This window comes from Strigops habroptila (assembly GCF_004027225.2).
Source record: "Strigops habroptila isolate Jane chromosome 13 unlocalized genomic scaffold, bStrHab1.2.pri S16, whole genome shotgun sequence".
NCBI classification, from domain to species: Eukaryota; Metazoa; Chordata; class Aves; order Psittaciformes; family Psittacidae; genus Strigops; species Strigops habroptila.
In genome coordinates, this window is record NW_022651054.1 from 9,041,766 (window position 1) to 9,064,008 (window position 22,243).

The 22,243-nt window shown below is 48.2% G+C and overlaps 1 protein-coding gene across 3 annotated transcripts in view; it reads left to right on the top strand.

Moving 5' to 3' along the window:
- NUFIP2 (nuclear FMR1 interacting protein 2) overlaps positions 1-22,243 on the top strand; it is a 42,194-nt gene that overhangs the window by 10,953 nt on the left and 8,998 nt on the right. For 2 of the 3 annotated variants that reach the window (XM_032919701.1, XM_032919702.1), the window contains 2 exons: positions 12,408-14,117; positions 21,904-21,936. In XM_032919701.1, the coding sequence (XP_032775592.1) occupies positions 12,614-14,117; positions 21,904-21,936 (1,537 nt within the window). In that variant the 5' untranslated portion in view covers positions 12,408-12,613. Of the gene's footprint in view, positions 1-9,247; positions 9,542-12,407; positions 14,118-21,903; positions 21,937-22,243 lie in introns of those variants that run through there. The other variant, XM_030472380.1, reaches the window with a different exon arrangement.

Genomic DNA, 22,243 nt, shown 5'->3' on the forward strand with positions numbered 1-22,243 from the left:
GCTTCTTTTCCTTGCATTCTGCTTAAGCAGCTGTTCTGTATTTATGATCTGATCTATTCTTTGTATAGGGCCATCCTCACACTGAGCCAGCTTCACTGTAACAGCAGTTAGCTGAGACGAAGGACTGACAGGACCTCAGGTTGGCTTTAAGTGCTATAAATAGGGCAAAAGCACGACAGTTACTGTTCTCTTAAACTAGTGTGAGCGCCTTGTAGGACCAGCCTCAGCTTCCATCTAAGCAAAATGGCTCCTATTGCCTTGAAAGAGGGAGATTTCAGCCAAATGCATCTCCAAATTGTCAAGCCTAGAGAGAATTATGCACAATATCAGCTCGCTGAGGATTTCCTTTGGTGCACAGCTAAGCTGAAAGTCAGTTGCCAATAAAAAAGGACGCTCTGCTTCCCTAGTTGTGTGCTTCTGGTGCATTTTGAAGCTACAGGCCACACTGACTGCAGACTGTGGTCAGGTTATAGGTAAAATCAGCTCAATACCAGTACCATGACCATTTAGCACAGTCATTTCTGAGCACTGCAATACAGCTCCGGCCACAGCCTGTTCCTTCCCCTCCATGAGAGTTGCTCCCTGGTCTGCCCTGCTCAGCTTGCAAATGTAACTCATCAACCTCTGCCTCTTTGCAAATGAGCTGCGCAGGTAACAGGAGGAGGAGGAGAAGGCTGAGGCTCAGCAACCTGCCCATCCCAGCCAGTCATAGAGGCTCCCTCGTTGGCTTTGTGGGGTTATTTGTCACGTGAATTGTGTGGGTATAAAACTGTTCTTTCCCCAAATGCTTAGCTTTTTGCAGCAGGTCACTTCCCAGTGGGGAAAATGGGCTGGTAGGCACTCAGCTTGTCCTTTGGCTAAAATCCAGAGCCGATTAGTTTGGGCGCAGCAGTGTGCTAACACAGGCAGAATGCACCCAGACTGGCTCCCATCTAGATAGCACCCATCTCCCCGCACTGCTCCATGTCCCTGCAGCTCACCCTGAGCACAGGTCCCTCTCCTCGCCTGTGCTGGCATGCCCACAGCAAATCATAATTTGCACCCAGTGCTCGTGTCTCGATTGGTGGCAAACCCTCCCAAAGCAAACAGTGATTTGCCTGTCTGCACTGACTCAGCTCTGCTGAAGGCAGGAATCGGAGCTAAATCCGGTTCAGGGAAGTCTATAGGGAAAGAATAGCCTTCCACAGCAGGTACTGAGGGGTTTTAAAGGAATTTGAGTACATCCCAGGAAGTGCACTGAAGTGAGTAATGCTGCGTTAGGCAAGAGAGCCTACCCCGGAGCCATTAATCTCTGCACATCTGTAACCCTGTGGTTGTAAGCACTGGGGGTTTTCTTCCCCTGCCTGCAACTACTAGCAAGCAACTGGGAATTCAGAGGAATCTGGGCTATCTTTAGGAAGTAAGTACCTACTCTTTGCCTCCTCTCAGGAAGCAAGGTCCTTCATTACAGCCTGTCATGGCAAGGGGCTCACAGATAAGGAGGAAGGGCAGGAAACCTGCTGAGCTCCACTTCTTTAGCAACTCTAAATATTTCCCATAGCCTTAGCACTGTGAGTCAGCATTCCTAGAGCCTGGACTTGTTTACAGCAGCAATCAGTGAGCTGGTACTGGGTAGGTGGGGTGTGGAGGTACGTGTGTGCCTAAAATGAGAAACCCTTTGCCCAGGCACAAGTGGGGAAGTTACCAACTGTCTTTCAAAAATGGGACTAACAGGGAGCAAAGGACTGAGATACCCTTAACAGTAACTGCAGTGGAGCCATTTGCAGTGTAAGGAATTTCCTAGTGTGTAAGGAATTTCCCCTAGTATAAAGGGATTAGAACGTCATAAAGCTGTATATATTGTGTTGTCTTAGTTCATTTAATAAAAAAGGGACTCTGGAAATATTTGGGATTATCAATAGAGTGGGATAAAGGTAACACTTCCCACCTCAAGTGGTTACGGATTCATTTTGCTTTGGCCTGACCAGACTGGCTGCATGGCAGGAGAGCTCCCCAAACTGTACAGGTAACAGACCAAACACTGAGGTTTGTATCCAGAGCCCATCCTGCACTGGGATAAGGAACATGAGCCACGGGCCATCTTATATCCCCACATACAAGCTTTTTATCTGACCCTGGCTGGTCAGCCTGTCTGGCTCGTTGTGGCAAAGGGAGGGCACATCAAAACCAGGATGGATTATTTTAGATCTGCAACCTCAGTTCTGCAAAGGTATTTATTTTGAAAATTCTGGTTTCCATAGCAATGTAGTGCTGTTCCCTCTCATCTCTCTCCCATTACTCCAATCTTAGCAGCCATTAGATAAATTATCAGCCAGGCAAACCTTAGCATTTTTTTTTATCTTGAGTGATTTTATATATGTTGGTTCCTTAATGAATCAGAGCCAGTTAGTCAAGGATTGACTCATATCCTTTCCTGGGGCTGCCATGAGGTCTATTGCAGTGTAAAGAGGATACTGAAGAATGAATATTATAAATTAGACTTGGTGTCTGACTTGCTGGGCTACCTTCCAGCAGAGCAGGGGGTCTTGTATCTAGAATTCTGGTTGGGTTCTAGATGAGTTGTTTATGTCTTTAGATTTTACTTATGTTTCTCTACAGTTCCTATATTATCTCCTATATTAGGAGATAATAATCTTGTTCCATACGTGTAGTAAATAAATTCTTTTGTAGGTGTTGCTGTGTACTGCTACTCAGCTGCTCTTCTCCACCCCAGAGGTGACTTGTGGACATGGTTCCCTTCTCATCATTAACAGAGCCAAGCTCATGGCTCATTAGTTCATTCTTCTCTTTCAATATGTACAAAAAAAGAAGCTGTTAAGAAAACACCTTCCACACTTTAAGAAAACAAAACAAGCTTTTCTTTTTTCTACTTCTGTTTGTTTGTTTCCTCTGGTGCATCTTGTCTTCCTGGTCAAGGAACTACTAGTCCTGCCAGAATAGTTATGCAGGTCGGAATGTGAAAATCCCAGACTTACCCCTGCAGCAATGATGGCCTGCAAAAAGCAAAGATGTAGAGATGATTTATTCTGATGGTGTAGTTTGCCTTTTAAGGAGATGGTTTCGTGAGTTCTTTTGCCTATATGAACTGTATCCCCACCTGGGGAGCTGTGCCAGAAGAGCTGTTCCACAACCCCTTTGCTGTGAACAAAAGCCTTTGTCCTGTAATGCCTCCTCATGAGTAGGTAAGCAGTGAAGTAAAGAAACTGCGTGGGAGCACAAAAGCTATGGACCAGATTCCAAGATAAAGATGAGGTGAGAGTTAGCCTTTGTCTTCTGCAGTGTTGTCACTTAGTAACTAAAATACCTGGATTTTAGAAATTGGAGCCTAGATCCATTAAGTTGAGGATGTAAGAACCCCTCTGTGGAATCCAGATGTTAACAGGCATCTGCTACAAAGTGGCCAGTGCTTGCCTTGTCTTCACTGGTCTCTGGTGCCTTGTTCTCTTTCCCACCATCAGCTCTCTGTTTATATTCAGCTCATGATTTCTTTGGAGCAGATGGGTTTATTATGAGTAAATTCTGCCCCCCACTTCTATTTGAGCTCTCCAGGTGCTGGATGCCTCACAAATAGCTTCTTAAATCCTAAAACATAGACATTCACTTGTGCCCTGAGGAATGATAGAAAATAATCCATTCAAAACTTCTATTTTAGATGTCAAATATTTACTTTTAGCTGAATTATGCCCATTCTTTGAGAATACATAACACTTTGCTCTTCACAATGTTGCATATCAGTGAATTACATTTTTTTATGCAAAGCATTAAAAGGTGGTTGCTTATCCTTTAATTTACCTTCCCCCTTTCCCCTTCATGTTCTTGTGTTCCTATGTTTTGAGATAAGGTGAACAAAAGTTCCCAAACTGCTATCTAAAGGCTATGCATTCTGTAATACCTTCACTGTGGACTTCTTGATTCACCCCCTCAGAAGTGAATGGTTCCAGTCTCTTTAATTTTCCCCCAGACAAGGGCTCTTCTCAATCCCTAATCTTGTAGTCAAGAATCATTGCCCTATGTCACAAAATGAAACAGCAACTGTAGTAATTACTCTAATAATAACCCTTCCAGAGACAGTGTTCTTCTAGTGCTGGCCATTGGTAGGTTGGAGACCCCTGGTCCAAACACATATTGAACTCCCCATGTGCCAGATGCAGACATACCCAATGCTTATGTTAAAAATAATGACTAAAAATACCCCAACCCTCTTTCAAACTAATAACTGCTTGGTATCCAAATGGAATGAGAATGAAATGTGACCAGCGACCTTGTGACTCGTGTGTTGTATAACAAGATAAAAAATGCTTGGGATTTGTGGATTGAGCTTTTTCTCATTTGTCTTCCAGAGGCCAAAGTCTACTGTGAGCAGCTACTGATACAATCCCCCATGTAAGTCAGGCAGGGCTGCCTGTGTGTCAGGCCCCAAAAGCAGGGCAGTTCTTGCAAGAGCACCCTGGAAGGTGTTTGTGTGGATTTCTCTGTGGTCCCTGTGATGATCCAAGAAAGCAGGAGGAGATCCAGAACTGTCTGAAAGCCCAGAGCCAGGATTCTTTGAAATCCCAGACTAGTAACAAGAGACTTGGCTGAGGCCAACCTGCTGCCTGCCTCCAGTGCTGTTTCTTATATGTATCCAAGAAGCTGCCTCCAGTTTATGATTGCACTCTAGTAAACAATTTTTCATGCAGATGTGGGCAGCAAATGTTACTCCTGCCTGAGTGAACACTTCAGTGTGTTTACAACAGGGATGTTCCTCAGATCTAGTCCTATTAAATGGATGTAGCCACCAGAAGGAGGTCCCACTGCTTACAGCCATTCTGTTACAGCTCACTCAAAACACTTTGAAGGGTGATCACGTCATCCCTCTTTGGGCACTCGAGAGGACTGACTCACAAATAGGAGCAAAATAACATTAGATGGTTTAAGTGGCTGCAGCCCCAGCTGTGTCTCCACTGCCCAATTCCCAGAAGGGCTCATCCCTCAGCTGCAGAAGGCAACTCCTGAGCTGCTGTTGTGACAGCCCATTTTTAAGGGTATTAATACTTGTCTGGCTCCTCAGGAAGCTTAACCAGCATTAAAATGTGCACTTTTCCATCTGAAGAATTGTCTCCTACTTTCATCTCTTAAGCAGGCTCAGAGAAGCACCAGTGCTGCTGCGAGGGCAGGGCAGAGGCAGGCAGAGGCAGAGATGACCTTCCCTTTCAGGAGCAGCTAGCCATTACGTCAGTTTTGCTGCCTCACAAAATTATGCCCTATGGTTACTTTTGGTGCTGGGCTGCCTTAATTTTCTGGAGAGTGAATGAAGGATTAACATAGTGTGCTTGTGGCATTTGGAAGTTAAGTTTCAGGAGGAAAAACACATCTTAATTCAGCATGTGCCGTTAGGTGGAAATGCTTAAATTGTTAGGGATGGGAAAGGTAAGTGTGTGTGGTACCCATTCCTACAATTCAGTTAGGGGTTAAATCCTTTTTTTGCGCTGCTTTTTAAGACCTCTAACCCAAAGTCTACTCTCCAGCTGTCGAGAGAGAGAGAAGTCTTTCAAGAGACCAGCTTTGAACCTATAAATAATGTACACAGCAAGTACAAAAATAGAGCCAAGGAGAGGCTCCACCTTACCTGAAGGTAACTGCAAAGGCTGGTTGTGAGCTGTACCCTGGTCAAGCAGGAGGCTGCAGGGAGCACTGTCACCCTGTCATCCATCTTGACTAAACTGCTTCTGAGACCTGCATCTTCCTCCAACATCTGAATGGCAGCTGGTAAATCAAGGCTGCCTCACACTGAAATACATTAGATTTCAGGGGCTAAATGTATCAAGGTTTTGAATAATATGGTTATAAACATACTCGGAACTAAACATCTGCTTGAGTGCGTTGTTAGGTTGGATGTGTTGGGATATAGAGAATTTTGCAAGTCTGAACCCTTGCTATAAAAACCCTATGGCAAAAAAATGTAAATAAATGCCACGCTTTGTCTAAGGGTCCTTCCCAATAACTATAAATATGGTAATTGGATGTTTTCCACTTTGGAGTTTTAAACAGGAGACAGACACAAGAACTATTACGCAGACAGCATTTTTCTTTTCATGGATGAATTTTATAGCTTTGGTTTGAACTTACCTGAACACACTTAATGGAAATGAAATGTCTTAAAAGAGGATTGCCTGTGAAAGGAAATTATTTGTTCTTAGAAAATCACTAGATTAGCTTCTCAGTTTAACTGCATTTTCCTGTGAATTCAAAGCTCATCTCGGGTCAGGCTCTCCAGGAAAACTTTCTCATGGTTCCTGTAGCAGTTGATTCATTCTTTGCTGCCTTCATTTTGCAGCTTTAAGTGGCAGGTTCTCTGAAAAGCCATTTACTTCAAAGCTTTATAAACTAAGACTTTGACTAAACGACTGAGCAATTATGCTGGCTGTGCCCAACTTTGTGCCTGGATCTGGGAATACTTGGCAGTGGGTGTGGAATTCCAAGGAAAATTACCTCTTCCCTTTGCCTGAGACCCTGGCTTGCAAACTCAAAGAGCAGCAAGGAGAACTGCTGCGGATGAGGACGCATGGAAATCACTGCTTTCCCATCTCCACTGAGAACACATCCTAAACAACTATTGAATATTAATGCACAGTGTAACTGGGGTGACGTTGTGCCAACGATGGGATTAATGTGACACTGAGCTTCACAAGACTACATGTCCCAGCATGGCATGTAGGAGACACCAGCCCATCAGCACTGCATGCTGGAACTTGTAGTACCCTTGAAACGCATCCCTGCATTGAACACAGCAGTGTTTCCCCGTCATAGCCACGTGAGCTGTGTCATGGTGCCGTGCTCTGTGTGCCAGGTCTGTTACTGGAGGGGACGGGCCCTGAGCTGCATTAGTTTGGATTTTTAAATGTGTTTTGCAAGATTTAGGTTATGCTGACGACGTGACACTTGTAAGCAACAAAATAGGATCAGAGATGGGTTTGGGCTGGAAAGGACCTTAAAGCTCATCCAGCTCCACCCCCCTGCCATGGGCAGGGACACCTTCCACTACAGCAGGTTGCTCCAAGCCCCTGTGTCCAGCCTGGCCTTGAACACTGCCAGGGATGGGGCAGCCACAGCTTCTCTGGGCACCCTGTGCCAGCGCCTCAGCACCCTCACAGGGAAGAGCTTCTGCCTCAGAGCTCATCTCAGTCTCCCTTCTGGCAGGTTAAAGCCATTCCCCTTGTCCTGTCCCTACAGGCCCTTGTCCAAAGCCCCTCTCCAGGTTTCCTGGAGCCCCTTTAGGCACTGGAGCTGCTCTAAGGTCTCCCCTTCAGGAGCCTTCTCTTCTCCAGGCTGCCCCAGCCCAGCTCTCTCAGCCGGGCTCCAGAGCAGAGCTGCTCCAGCCCTCGCAGCAGCTCCAGGGCCTCCTCTGGACTCTGTACTTAGAATACTTCTGCTGTACATGTGTGTACAGAGCTGATCTGCCCACCATCGCTGTTTGCCTTCTGCAGAATCTTTTGAAGTTTGTGTCTTCAAGCCAGTTCCTTATATTAAAAATAAATTCTTCCAAGCCACCAATAAAATGTCAAGCGTGATTAAAGCCTGACTCCTCATTTTAAGACTTGTCTCCTAAGCAGCGTGAGGTCACTCTGAGTCAGCCTTTGAAAGGACCGTTATTCCTGAGAGCACGGGTAGAGCCCAAAGTTCAGAGGTGTGTGCTTAAACGGTTTCCCAGTGTTTGGAATCACTTTTCTTTGTGCTGAACGAAATGCAAACTGTGGGGCTGGCTTGGCAAGGATTGCAAACACCTCGAACCGTGAAAAAATCCTCTATATTAATGTAGAAGTTGGTATTTCTGGTAAAGGAAGGGTTTTACCTCCTGGATATGAAAGAGGAGGGCGGAGTGGGGAGCTGTGCTTGAGGCATACGCTTTCAACTATGTTCTGGTGAAATGAAACTGGGAACTGTAAAATCTCAGGGCGAGGATTGTCCTTTGTGCAGAGCTGAGGCCTCACGGAGCTTTCTGCACACAGGAACTTTGTTTACTATATATTAATACTTCAAATATATAGTAGGATGTTAAAGCTGCAAGTGCAAGCCCTGAGATGTGAGCAAATACTATTTTTGTCTGTGCAGCCTGTTTTTAGGTTTTGTGCATATTAATTATAAGAGTCTTTAATTCCATGATCCCGTTTTCTCACTTGTGCTCCCTATTTGTTGTAGTGCACGCTCTGAGTATCTGCAGGTAAGAAACCCCACTGGAGTAGTGAATAACTGAGCAGGACTCTGGCTCCAGCCTGTGTCAATCCCAGGTTTCCTCGTCCCTCTTGCTGCCCTTTTCCTAGCCTCCTAACTCCTGCCTCAGTTCTTGCTGCTCTGTGTCCAAATCAAACCCCTTGCTGTCCATGGAGAATCCCCATGTCTGCGAGGGAATGGGGAAAGGCAAGTGGAGGGGAAAGCCTTCCTGGCCTTTTCCTCCAGTAGAGCAACACAGAGTAGAGGCAAGAGTTGAGGTCACTTGGCTGCAAACACCCCGCAGGACACGCTCCAGTGGGGATTAGCAGAGGTTTGCAGTGGTGCGAATCTGTGGCAAATTTTGACAAGCTTCAAGTTGTTTCTCCCTTCCCCTCCCCGGCTTTCCAACAACACGATTGGGACTTTGTTAAGCATCAGTCCGGATATCCAGTGCTTCTCTCAGAAGCGAGCAGCGGGGTGTGTGGAGCTGCCTGGCCCTCGCTGGAGCGGTGCTGGGCTCCGTCCCGGCCGCTCTGCGGGCGGAGCCCCGGAGCAGAGCGGGAACCCGGCGGCGTTCCCAGCGCGCTGCTGCTCCCGCGTTCTCCGTGACTGCGGCTGTTAACGCGGCGCTCCCGCTGACCGCCTCCCCTCCGCCGCAGCCCTGCGGACGCGGGTCCGCTAACCCGCCCTGCTGCAGCCCCTGCTCGGGATTGCCCGCTCGTTTACGGGCTCTGCTGCACCCCGAGCCGTCCTCCTCCCGCGGGGGGCGAGGCTGCGGAGCCGGGCTGTGCGTGCACCGCCCCGGTTCCGCGGGGGAGCCGCTCGCCAGGCTCCGAGGCCTATAACTCAGCGGGGAAGGCGGCGGGGCTCCGGCGCTTGCAGGGGGGGAGCGGGGCGAAGCGGCCGCGGCCCCATGCCCCGCGGCCTCACCTGGGGAGGGGTCGGCTGGTGGGGCCGTGCCGCGGTGGCCGGGCCGGCTCTCATATCCTCTCCTCTCCCCGCCTCGCCTCTCCTCTCCGGCGGCCGGGGCGGGGCAGGGGGCGGTCGCGGCGGCGCGGCTCGCTGATTGCAGGGCGGGCGCTGCCAGTCCGCCGCGTCCCAGCGCCGGAGCCGCACGGCCCAGCAGCGAGCGCCCAGCCCGGCCTGGCCCGGCCCCGCCAGCCGCCCCCCATGGAGGAGCAGCCCCACCACCATCATCACCACCATTACTACTACTGCGGCCACCACCACCACCACCCGCAGAGCGCTTACCTGCCGCCGCCCGACGGCCGAGCCCAGCCCAAGCCGCCGCTCCGACACGAGCACAAGCACGGCGGCCCGCAGCACCAAGAGGCGGCCAAGCGGAGAACAGGTCCGGGGCAGGGCGGCGGGACGGGGCCTGTGACCTTCGCGGGGCGGCGGCGGCGGGGCCTTCCTCCTCCTCCGCCGCCGCCTCCTCCCCCGGCCCGGCTGGAAGCTTCTCCGCCGCGCTGGGGCAGCTTCCTGTCCGCCATGTTGGGGCCGGCGCGGCTGCGGGAGCCGCGGGGCCCGCCGGGCACGTGGGGCCGGGCCTCGCCGCACCGGGAGCGCTGCCCATGGCAGGGCCGGGCCGGGGGGCGGCGGGGGGGGCGAGGAGGCGCCGCGGAGAATCGATCAATGGCTCAGAGGAGGTGGAGGGGCCTGCACCGGGGGGGTCTCGGCCGCCTCCTCCCCGGGGTTCGGGCCGAGCCGGGAAAGGGGCTGTGCGGAGCCGGCGAAGCGGCACCGCAGAGCGGGGGAGCGCTGCTCCCGAGCCCCCACCTCACCCTGGGGCGCTGCCCGGCTGCTGCGTCCTGGAAAATAATCCCGTTTGTGGGGGCCCGGGGGGGGGTCAGAGCAAGAGTGTGATTGCGGCAGCACCTAAAATGCCGTATAAATGTATGAATTCCGTGGTTTTCCTTGAGATTTTCATTTACATAACGACGGAAGGGCCCTGGCCGGCGTCGGGAGCGGGGCTGGCGGGGCCGGAGCCACGCACGCAGCCTCGGGAGCGGGGGTAGGGAGGGACCGGCCCCGGCCAGCGCTAAAATAAGTTCCCGAGCAAAAATAAGTTGAGCAGTCATTTCGCTGTTTGCAGTGTGCCCGGGGTTCTAATGCGCGCTTGCTCTGACACCCCTCCCTTTCCACCTATGAAACCAGCCGTGAGGCTGCCAAATACCGCTCACCTGCTCCTTCCGACATCCCTTTTCTTTAGTTTTCCTCCCCTAAACGTTTGGTCGCTGCCCCTCTGTGCCCAGGCCAGAGCCAGCTGTGCCAAACGTTGATTGGGAGAGAAAAACTCAGGCAGCTGAGTTGTGAATACTTGAAAATTGGAACTAGAAACTGCTGACACACTGACTTACTGAAATGGATTTTGTTCTTCATTTTATTCTTTCGCTCCTCATCTGCAGTGGTCTTATGACCACTCTTATTGTTTTGTTTCGTTAACAAGTGGTGTCAGAAGTCTTTGAGTCATACAAGGTCAGCCGTAACGTGTTGCTCTTGAGAAAGGCTTCCTCTCAAATACTTGATTTTTTTTTTTTTTTTTTTAAGTCTTTGACTTAATCCCATCCCATCAGTTTTCTCCAGGATGAAGTATTCATGGTTAATGTTCTTAACAGCCCATTGGAAAGTAATAGTGGAAGTTGTGGTGATTACAGATACTTGCGTGTAGTAAAATCCTTTTTGATCCCTCTCAGCAAACTCAAGTTGTGGAATTTCTGTAAAGATTCCTACAAGGATTCTTCTGTTCCCGACTTACCCAGAACTTGAGCAGTTACATCTGCCAGACATCTGAGGCTCCAGGATGTGAGGATAACAATGATTTCTAGTATAGCAGTTAATTTCAACAACATTGGCAACAACAAAAATGTTCTTTTTCAAGCTGGAATTTCGCCTGCTCTCATTCTTGGGGGACTGATTTGGTGCCACCGTGGCTGCACACGAAGCCTTAGGTGGGTCAGTTGTTGCACGAGATGTCAGGCTTCCCACCCTCGGGAAGGAGGATGGATGAGTCAGAGGAGGAGTGAGGATATCGCTCTTCCCTGGAGGAGCGGGTCCCTCTGCTCCGTCCGCAGCTGGAGCGGGTTTGTTGAGCTGGGTACAGAGTCCTCTTCCCATCTCCTGGTGGGGTTTCAAGGCTTCTCTTGGGCCATTGTAGCCAAAGTCTTCAAAAGCAAAAGGTCTCTGGCCAGAGGTTTTACAAAGAAAACAAAAAAGGGAGGAAGCTGAGGTGGTTCTGGACTGTTCTGAGCTTCCAGCTGCTTGAATTACACACTCAAGATTCACTTCAGAACCATAAGGCCTGGAAATGAGCTGCAGAAGGAGGAAGGAAAGCTGAGTGTACAGCATAATCTCATGGTTTGATGAGTTGGAGCCCTCAGCAAGTGCTTATTTCTTAGGTCTCAAGCTTAGGAGCGGGTGTTCCAGGGACAAGTTTCATGGTGGGCAGGAGACCAATCGCTGGTAGTGGTGAAGGCTGATTGCAGGGATGTGGTTCTTCCTACTTTTATCACCTTCTCGATGTTAAAGAGCACATGTAGGGAGGTGTTGGTTGCTGTCTTGAAGTGAGGGGATGCTGGCACCCTTTCTTCCCTCCTCCTTCCAACTGGACTTGCACATGTCCTCTTGGAAAGCTGCTTTTTTAGTTTTTCTTAGGGTGTTTACTTCCCTCTTTACTGTAGATGGCATCTGGGAGGAGGGTGGGAAGGAGGGCTGCTGGTGTTGCAGGCCTGGGAGCTGATGGAGGTGATAGGAGTTGGCTCTGGTTCACTGTATGGATTCTGAACCTCAACAAATCTCGCAGCAAAGGCAGCAGATCCCTCTGTTTTGAGGCATCCTGGGAATTACTTTTTTTTCCTCTGCGTGACCTGGAAACAGTAGCTGATGAAATAGCTCTCCAGCTTGCCAGTGGTCTTCAGTGCAGTCCATTTTCCTTATCTAGTATCTGTACAGTCCTTTGCTTTATTTTGTCATCTATAGGTCACCCTGTTGTACGTATGAGTCAGTGGCTGCTGGTACTTTCTGCTTAACCCTTCGTGCTGTGGTTTCCAGCAAAGAAGCATTTGCTTTTGTACATGGGAAACTAAATGTTTTCCTATTTTAAAATGTCTGCTTGAGGAAACTGGATATACTTGGGGCTGATTACAGCTTTCTGCCATCAGAAGTTTAACATTTCACTTTCTAATTCTTGCCTTTTGTTGTTTTTGGCTTCCTTCTAGGCTATGGAGAGCTAAATGGTAACGCAGGAGAAAGAGAAGTGTCATTAAAGGGCCTGTGCTCTGATGAAACCACCACCCCAGGATCCAGGGTACCCAATGGCAGCCAGCAGCTCGTAGACACTAACGTGGCCCCAAAGCAGACCGTGAAGGCGAGTGCTTTGGGGAAAGCTGGAATCAAACCCAAGAACTTCATTCAGAAAAATAGCATGGACAAAAAGAATGAGAAGTCCTACGAGAACAAACTTAGAGAAAGCCAATCTTCAGACAAGCCAGAGGGAATGTCTATTCCAAACGGTGTGGTAACCAATAACTCCAGCTACATCACCAATGGCTACGTAGGGAAAGGAGCCGATAACGATGGAAGTGGCTCTGAGAGTGGATATACTACGCCTAAGAAGCGGAAAGGCAGGCGCAACAGTGCCAAGGGTTGTGAGAACTTGAATCTAGTTCAGGACAAAATAATGCAACAGGAGGTCAGTGCACCAACCTTAAAACAGGAACTTGAGAGTTTCAAGCCTGATTATAGTGAACAAAAGGGGAACCGAATTGAAAATACTAAGCCAGTTTGGAAGTACGAGGCTGGAGCTGGTGGAGCAGGACGGGGAAAGCCTGGGCTTGGGGATGTACAGCGAAAAAACTCGGATGCCAAACCTGGGATTAGCAGCAAGAAGTTTGATGACCGGCCCAAAGGGAAGCACGCATCGTCAGCTACATCTAAAGAGGACTCATGGACCTTATTTAAACCACCCCCAGTTTTTCCAGTGGACAATAGCAGTGCTAAAATCGTACCCAAAATAAGTTATGCAAGTAAAGTTAAAGAGAACCTCAACAAAGCGGCTCAAACCCCATCCACATCGTCTTCGTCATCTTCATCATCTGCCGGGGAAACTCAGGCCCAAACATCAAGTCGACTGTCTCAAGTCCCCATGTCTGCTATGAAATCTGTAACTTCTGCTAGCTTCTCGAATGGGCCCATTCTGGCAGGGACAGATGGAAGTGTGTATTCCCCAGGGACCCAGCCACTGCTCTCGACTGCTGCTAGTACTGTACCATCCACCTCCTCCGAGTCAGGACCCCAGGACATGAGTACACCTTCAGCAGCTCTCGAACAAAAGAAATCTAGCCTTTTTATCTACCCTTCAAATATGCAAACTGTGCTTCTGGGTACAACCCAAGTCAGTTTCCCATCGCAGACCAATCAGCAGAACCTGGGAGATATCTTCCAGAATCAGTGGGGTTTGTCTTTCATCAACGAGCCCAGCGCTGGACCTGAAACTGGTGTGGGGAAATCTGCGGATAATCAGTTAATGGAAGTGACATTTCAAGGGGAATATCCTGCCACTTTGGTTTCACAGTGTGCTGAAATCATTCCCTCAGGAACTGAACAACCTGTGTTTCCTAAGGCTTATGAGCTGGATAAACGGACTAGCCCTCAAATTCTTAGTGCTATTCTTAAGCCTGGGACTGCTGTTGAGGGTGGTGTCTTAGCTTTGGAGTCGCATCACACAGGTGACCTACAAAAGGCAGACACCGGTAGCCAAGGTGCTTTAGTGTTTCTTTCAAAAGACTATGAAATAGAGAATCCTCTGGCCTCTCCTACGAACAATTTGCTAGCCTCCGCCAAAGAACAGAGGTACCAGAGAGGCCTAGAAAGGAAAGATAGCTGGGGTTCTTTTGACCTGAGGGCTGCTATTATGTATCACACTAAAGGTAATGGCTTAACTTGCTGCCTAAGGGCATTTTCTCTTCTTTTTTTTTTATGTTATTATTTTAAATGCAATATTCTAACGTGATCTATTCCTTACAGCAGTTCTGATTGTTTTGAAAATGAGCTTTTTGCTTGCACATCTCTAACAGCAATAATGGCTTGGAGAAGTTATTCAGACAGGTGTTTAATGTTCAGAGGTACTTGCTTCCCTGTTGCTGTGGACAAGCGTAAGTGGTGTTGGTAGGGATGATACTTAGCTGGTGTGGTTTACGTTTTAATTCCCATGGAAGGAGCAGGTCTTCCTAAAGCTTCCAGCATTGGAAGGAGTTAAATGTGTAGGTTCTCCTGCTCTGTTCCAGCTTTACCAGGTGATATTCTGTCACTGGAAAGGCTTCATAGTCTGTGCTCACACCTCTACCACCAAAGTGTTGCAGCTTCTCCCCTGGGCAGATCAGGCCATGAAATCACAGCTTTGAAGGAAGACAAATTATTCCTACAGCTTTTCATGGTGTGATTTATTTTAATTTTCTGAGCAAACCCCACACACACTCTTTTCTCCTGCCCTTCTGGAATATTGTAGCAACAGCAAGACAGATCTTTGCTTATCAACTCTTCTGGAAGGTGCAGATTGAATTCTCTTTGTAAGCCAAATCTTTCAGATGATTTTATTGCTTTCATGGAGTCCTTTGTAGTCCAGCTTCTTTTTCTTTTTTTTCCCCCTGGTTTGTTTTTTTGAGGCTGAAATGACCCAAACACGATACAGATGCCTTAAACTGGGAATGAAGGGAAGGAAGCCTGTGGCTGCCTGGCTTGCTTTCGGCTTCAGCCTCAGCAGCGATGAGGTCTTGTGGCAGTTCTTGGCTTTTGGTCCTGGGTTGGTGTTAACAGGAGCCTGGTTGCGAGTTCCCTTTTGGCACAGTCTTGACAACACAGGGGCAGTTCCTGTTTTTCATTCACCCCCTTCCCTCTCCCTGCATCCATCTCCCTTATCCTGAAGGGAAAAAGGTGATCACCCATTTCTTGCTTACTGTTCCACATACATACGTGGATAATGTCTTGCTCCCCTCTGCAGAGGGGCTGGTATTTGGTTGGTATTGGCAAATTTGCTGTGTTTTCACCTACTGCAAAGGTCTTAAATTACCTATTCACAAACCCTTTGTGTAGCATACAGACACTTAGATGCCTTCTTTTAGTAATAGCAAGCCCAGTCACTTAAAAATAATAACTCCAAATGTGTTTTTTCCAGGTCATCTCACTCATGATGTTAACGTTTTAAGCTCTAGCATTCTTGAGAACAGCATTCATCAATTGATTTTTATCTGGGTTTTTACTCGGTACTCAGTCTGTTCCAGTATTAAAGCAAGCTTTCTGTTCTCATTTCTTGTGACTGCCCGCAGCCTAAATCCCAGTTTCCCATCAGAAAATGGGGGTACCAGGAAGCATAGCATAGTCCTAGGCAATCCTTTCCTTAAGTTTGCAAATTTTCCCAATATTTAAGTTCGTTTCTCTTTGGTTTTGTCAACCTTTTGTTAGCTTTCTTGTAGAAAAGCAGCTCTGTACAGCTGCAGAGACTCATCAGCTCTCCCTTTCTCACTAGCAGTGTGAAAGACAGACCCCAGTAAAACAATGGTAACAACAGGAAAATAAAGAACACTCCCTTCCCATGTCCTCTCTTAAGGAGGTGTTAACTTCAAAGTCTGGCTGTGTTTAGTTCTTCTAAACACAGGCGTTAATTACATTCAGTGGCAAGAATGGACACCTAAAGCACTCTTTAAACTACTCTTTTTCTGCTCTTTCCATCCTTCTGCATGTGAATGCTCTTGCTCTGAGCACCCGGAGCAAAGCACCCTTGTGATGCCTTGGGGAAGCAACCCCACCCCTCCTCTGTGCCCATTCATTGCTGTGTCTGTGCCAGCTTCAAGGTGTTATTTGGGGGTAAAACATGATGGATGTTTCTAATCAGTGCTGTCATTAACGTGCTGATAGGGGTGCTCCAAACTGCTTGAGCTTGTCTTAATCTTCAGATGCTGTTGCTGGTGTACAAAGCAGGAGGTAGTCCAGGTCCAGAGGTGTGTTCAGGTCTGTTGGGGTGGGTTGGGTTAAGGGGTAGGGGGAGGAATGGTGCCTTCCTCTGCCCCGTGCAGATGAGAAATGCTGTCCCCTCTTCATTGTGGTGACTCTGCAGCCAGAGTCCTGCAAAACGTCCAGAAAACGCTGCTGCTGGGGTGTTCACAGGGCAGCAGTGCAGTGGTTAATTCCCACACCATTCCCTCCGTTTATCTTGGGCTGTTTTCCTGAAGTCCTACTCCTGGCCAGCCAGATCCTCTGCAATAGGAAAGGAAGGATTTCACTTGCTTATTTTTTCACAAGCTGCCTTCCCCTCTTCCCTGTGGGTTTGCCTGGGCCAGTGTTAAGAGTGTCCCGGGCAGTTGGATCCTCAGATTGTTTGCTTTTGATTTCGAGAGGAGAGTGAACTTCTCCCTTTTCAGATCGATCTGTTTGCTTTTGAGCAAAGTCTTGATAGTTTGATCGTCAGATCTGCCCTGCTTCTGGGGTTATGGACACAAAGAGAAACGATTGCAGGGCAAGGACAGGGGTGAGCATGGAGCACTGGTGGCGTCCTGGTGTGTTCTCTGCCCTGAGCTCCTTGTGTGCAGTCGTTCAATGCAAGGATGAAGCTCTGGGTGTTGCAGTGAGGAATGGGCTGTAGTGTGTGTGATTGCAATACCTTGACCTGTCTGTCACAAGCTTGCCCCCGTTTTTTGTGCCCCTTTGTGTCTGAAGCTGTGATCAGGTTTTGTGGATCTTCCTCTTGGACTGCACCTAAGCCCTGGGAAAGCCTCTGGTTTGCTCAGTAGCTTTGTTCCAGCAAAGCAGGCTTTCCTGTGCGTGGTTACCCAGTGATTGCAAGGGGCATTATAGATTGTAATTGCTTCACAGCTTCCTTCCAATACCTAAAGGGGCCGACAAGAAATCTGGAGAGGCCCTTTTTACAAGGGCATGTAGGGATAAGACAAGGGGGGAATGGCTTTAAACTGACAGAGGGGAGATTTAGATTGTGATTCACTTTCCTGTTCTTCTCTCGGGTGCTTTTCATGTGTTTTCCTCGTGCCTTGCTTTTTTTCCTTTTTAAAGGGCAGGACTACCCTGTTCATCTGATCTGCTTGACTGTAAAACACGATCCTTCAGTGTGGCTGCCTTCATTGACAGCACGTGCCACTCGGTGTTTGTGCTGGTGCCTTGAAACACTCACAGGTGACATACCTGATTAGCAAGGTAGATCTGATCTAGTTGAGTGCTGGTGGGCTCACTGGTTGTATCTCAGCAGCTTTACTGCTATTGAAATCAGTATCTCCTTACTGCTGTAGTTCTCCTCTTAACACAGCTGGATGAACTATTTCTTATCAGAGTAATTACCAACACATTGCAGGATTTCATCATATTTGGACAGTTGCAGTCTTCCAGGCCACGCTGTCACTTACACCAAGCTCTACGTGGCACTCACTTCCCACTGTGTAAATGGGAAGCTCAGTAGTTTGCTTATCCTTACCTAAAAAGCAAATAAGATCTGCAGTTGAGCTGCACGGTAGCAAAGACCATGGAGGTGGAGGAGAGGAAACTGCAGTGTGTTCCTCTTCTGTCTTGCCCCCAAGTTTCTGCCTGTGCTGCTGCTTTGTTCCATCTCGGTCACGCCAGCATCTCTGCTCGCGTGAAGGAGCAGAAGAGCAGCATGGAAAATGGAGCAAGGCAGCGTGGGCCAGCCAGGAGTGGCATGCACCGGAATGGTGAACTGGGTCAGAAGAAATAGCAGAGCTGTGAGTTCAGCAATTCCCATCCTTTACATCAGGAGAGGGGAGGGGGAAAAAGCGCCTTGGCTTGCCATCCCCCTTGGTGGGAAGGGGTTAGAGCTCAGTCTATTGCTTGTGAGGCTTGAGCTGTGGCACAAAAGATGATTGAATTCTCCTTCAGTCCCTGCTTTTTCCAGTGTCAGGATGAGTGCAGTGTATTCAGTACAGCGATAAGTCTCCGCAGCATTGTACTTCTGGTCTTTGCTTTGTTTCAGGGGCAATCTCATAACTTATTCATTATGTCCTGTAGATAAAAGCAGAAAAACCAGATGAGGATGGTCTCTCTTTATTAGATGTTTTCTAGCACTTCATTTTAGGGACAGTTCTCAGTTTATATGTTAGATTTATAAGAACAAAGAACTAGCACAGTGGCATTGTGCAGACCCTTCTGTTTGCAGGGGCAGCCTCTCTAGCAAGGTAAATGTGTGTAAAAGTGCCTGTCTTAACAAGTTATTGCAGAGAGACTTCTTTCTTTCGTCTCCAAGGTTATGTACCAGTCCAGCTATAAAGTTTATTGACCTATGAGGAATCTCAGCACAATTCACCTTTAGTCTGTTCCTGACATCAAAGCCTTCCTCCACTGACCCTTTGTTCTGGTGATAGTCCCTAGAAAAAGTGGTTCCTCTCCTTGGAGCTCTTTGGGTGGATGTGGCTGGGGCTGTCTGCTGCAGGCAGCTCCTCAGCAAACCATGATCCCAGAGGGCTGTGGAGAGGTTGGCCAACAGTAAAAACATCCTGGAAAACATGAGGTTGGAAGGGGCGCAGGAGGTGACCTAGTTCTGCCCCTGGCTGGAGCGGGCCTGGCTTTGGTGCTGGGTTGTGCAAGGCCTTGTTGATGGCGTTTTCTCCAGCTGGGTTGGAGTCTGCTGGGAAGGAAGCAAGCCACTTCCCCAGCCACGTGTCCTGATTTGGGAATGGTGGCCTCTGTTAGTCAGGTCTTGACCACCTCCTGCTTTGGAAAGCAGCAGTGCTAGGTTTTGGGTCAGTATCTGAGAGGTGGACTCAGACTCATGGTGAGGACACCCCTTTTCCCATGCAGTGGTGAGCAATTCACAGGCTGGTTTGGGTTGTAAAGGACCTTAAAGCTCATCTGGCTCCAAGCCCCTGCCGCGGGCAGGGACACCTTCCACTAGAGCAGGTTGCTCCAAGCCCCTGTGTCCAACCTGGCCTTGAGCACTGGCAGGGATGGGACAACCACAATGTAAAGACTCCTTGCTCAGACTTACTGTGGAAGCTTTATCCAGGGAAAGTGGGTTCAAGAAAAGAGCTCCTTGAGCCCAAGGAAGGATGGCTGGGAGCAAGCTTGGGCCTCTTGCATGGCCAGCTCCTGGGTGCTGCCTTTTCTTCCACCCTGCATCCCTGTGCTTGCTGCTGTGGTTAGCTGGAGGCAGCCGCTGTGCAGCAGTGGCTCTGCTGGGTGGTCTGTCCAACCACTGCTACAGTGGTCCTGGCACTTGCCACAGCACCATGCTACGGTCGTAGGTGACCACAGCCTGCAACCAGTCCACAACCAGGAGGAAAACTCACTCTAATGTATTGCCAAGTAAAGCAGAATAAATCACAAAATTTCATCTTAAGATTGAAGGAGAATCTTTTTCTCCTGGTTCTGTGTTGCAATTAGCCAAAGACTGAATGTTTTTATCCTCTGTGAAGTTGTTTGTGTTGGTGAATGTGCTGAACTTGTCCTGTATCCATGCGCTGCTGGCCAGGTAGAGAGGAGGACCATGCTCTTCTACTTGACACAATACTCAGTAGCAGTCAATATCACATCCAGTTTGCTGATGGGCTTTGGGTTTGTAGCTTTGTCAGGCTGAGCATCTGCCTGCCAATGTGTCTGGGTGTTTGTGATTTACAGGACAATTTACAACACCCTCTCTTCTACCTCTCTTTCTGAAGAAGGAAGATTGAAGCCTGAAAGGGTTGGGGAGTTTGGGTGTTGATTTGTTAGGGCTTTCTTTAAAACAGAATTTTGACAATTTAAGATTTTTGGTGTGGTTTTGATAGTATCTCACTGTCTGATTGTCAGGCGCATCTTAATGGAAGCAGTTGATGTTCTTATGGTGTTAATGCCAAATAGAAGTGCAAAAGAAAGCATGGTCTTTTGCCTGGAGATACAGCAGCGAGCAGCGCTTCAGCCTCTGCCTTGTGTTTGATGCTTAAACATTGCTCTAATGTGGAGGAACCAACAACTTGAGAGTAGTTTTCTGTCCCCTGCCTTTGGGGAAAGCTCTTAAAATAGGTGATGTCCTTTAGTTGTTAGGAAATGATGCATCTAACATCACTGAATGGAAAACGAGCTCTGCTGGAGGTAATTTTAGTAGCTGGTTCATTTTACTTCTGGGGAATTTGCATCTGGCAGATGAGGGAGGGAGTCCCTTGCTAGGTTGCTTACATCCATCCCTGGGGGTGGTAGAGGCTGGTTGCTATTCCCAAAGTACTTGGGGTTCCCCCGATGGAAGTGCAAAGTCTGGCTGTTGTTACCCTGACACAGTAATAACAGAGCTCGTAAAATTTTGTCAGGGGCTTCCTTACAAAAGATTTAATTGTGCAGAGAGGGCTGGCAATATTTATTTGCATGCAATTTCCTGCCCCAGGGAGCTTGAGATAGTAGAGGACAAAGAACAGATGAAGGGTTGGAGAAGGGATGCAAACATGGAAGTGATTGATGGAGGTGACACTCGGCACACATCGTGCTGAGGCCGTGACTTTTGTAGGGTTTTTCTTCTTCTTTTCCCATGCTGCTTAGTTTACTTACTGCCTTGGTTTGTGTTTTACTGCACATACCATGTAGCTCAATAATCCATTGCTGTTCCCTGTTCCCAACCCCTGCCAAGGTCCTGTCACCCTCCTTTCTGGCAGAAGGGAGGACTTAAAAGATTGTTCTTGCAGGTTGTGTTCCTACTAAATGCTCCTTTTCTGTAATTATGTGTCTTAAACTTGGGTGCAGGGTCCTGTTAGTGTCTTCATAAATATTCCAGCTCACAAAATTCCAGCTTGAGAGTGGCTAAATGTAGTTATTTCAAATAGGTCTCTGAAGATGTGACTTAATTTAGAATATTTTCATAAAGTGAATCATAGAATCACAGGATGGTTTGTGTTGGAAGGGACCTTATAGCTCATCCAGTTCCAACCACCAGGGACACCTACCACTAGACCAGGTTGCTCCAAGCCCCATCCAACCTGTCGTAGGACTGCATGGGGGGATTCTCCCCAGAGTGCAGTAGAGGGGGAGAATCATTTTGAAGGCAAGAACCTTCTGATTCTTAATGTGAATGAAAAGAACATTTAACTTTACTGTTGCTTCTTAGGTAAACAAGAACATGTGCTCTCTCCGCAAGAATTGGGGAGGGTTGGTTTGTCTTTAGCCCACGAGTGTGTATAAAGGTAAATTAGGGAAAGAACTGCCAGCCAGGCAGGGAGCTGGGTGTCTCGAGCATCACACCTTGTTCTCAGGTGCTGTGTTGGCAGCAGTTTTGCAGCAATGTCTGCGGAGCGATCTCTGCACGGTGTGCTTCGGCAGATGCATGCTGTGCACCATGAGAAACCTGCTTTGTCCATGAGTTCTGGTCTCACAAAAATCATCTCTCCAAGCTACTTGTGAGGCTGTAATGTGTGAAGTTGCATTGGAGTCAGAGTAGTGAAGCCCAGAGTTTGCGATGTGTAGGACAGGAGAACGGAGATGACATTTCTGATGCTCAGTTTGGCCATCTGACACTTAAGACCATGTTACAGCCGTCTCTGCCTTTTATTCCCAGATCATTCACATCAAATTCCTGCAAACCTGTGGGCTGAGTTGGGGCTGGGCTGGATGGGTTCAGCTTTGTCTGAAAGCCTTGATGTTGTGCCGCACTCGGGAAAAGTGAAAGTGTATTTGGAATTGTCTCTAATGGCAGCATCAATCTGCATAATAACAACGGTCTTCTCTTTTTTGCCTCCACAGAAATGGAATTGGTTTGGAATTTGCAGAAGCAAGGTAAGGCTTTTGGAAAGAATAAATAAGCCAAATTGCTCTGTCTTGCTCTGTCTCTTGGGATGGGTGATGAGAGTGGATGGTCTTGGTGTCTGGAGATGCCTGAGTTTAGTTCTTCAGTGCTTGCTGTTTGTAGTCTGGGTTTATCTGCGTTTTGGATTGCTAAAAGTCAGGGCAGTAAGTTTTATTATAATTTTGGGGTGTTCAGAGAGAAGCAGAGTCTCTAAAAGACCAATAGAACCAGTGTCAAATTAGATTTAATGAGTCTTCCTTATGTGTGTATGAAATAGCTTTCTACTTCTGGTGTTGG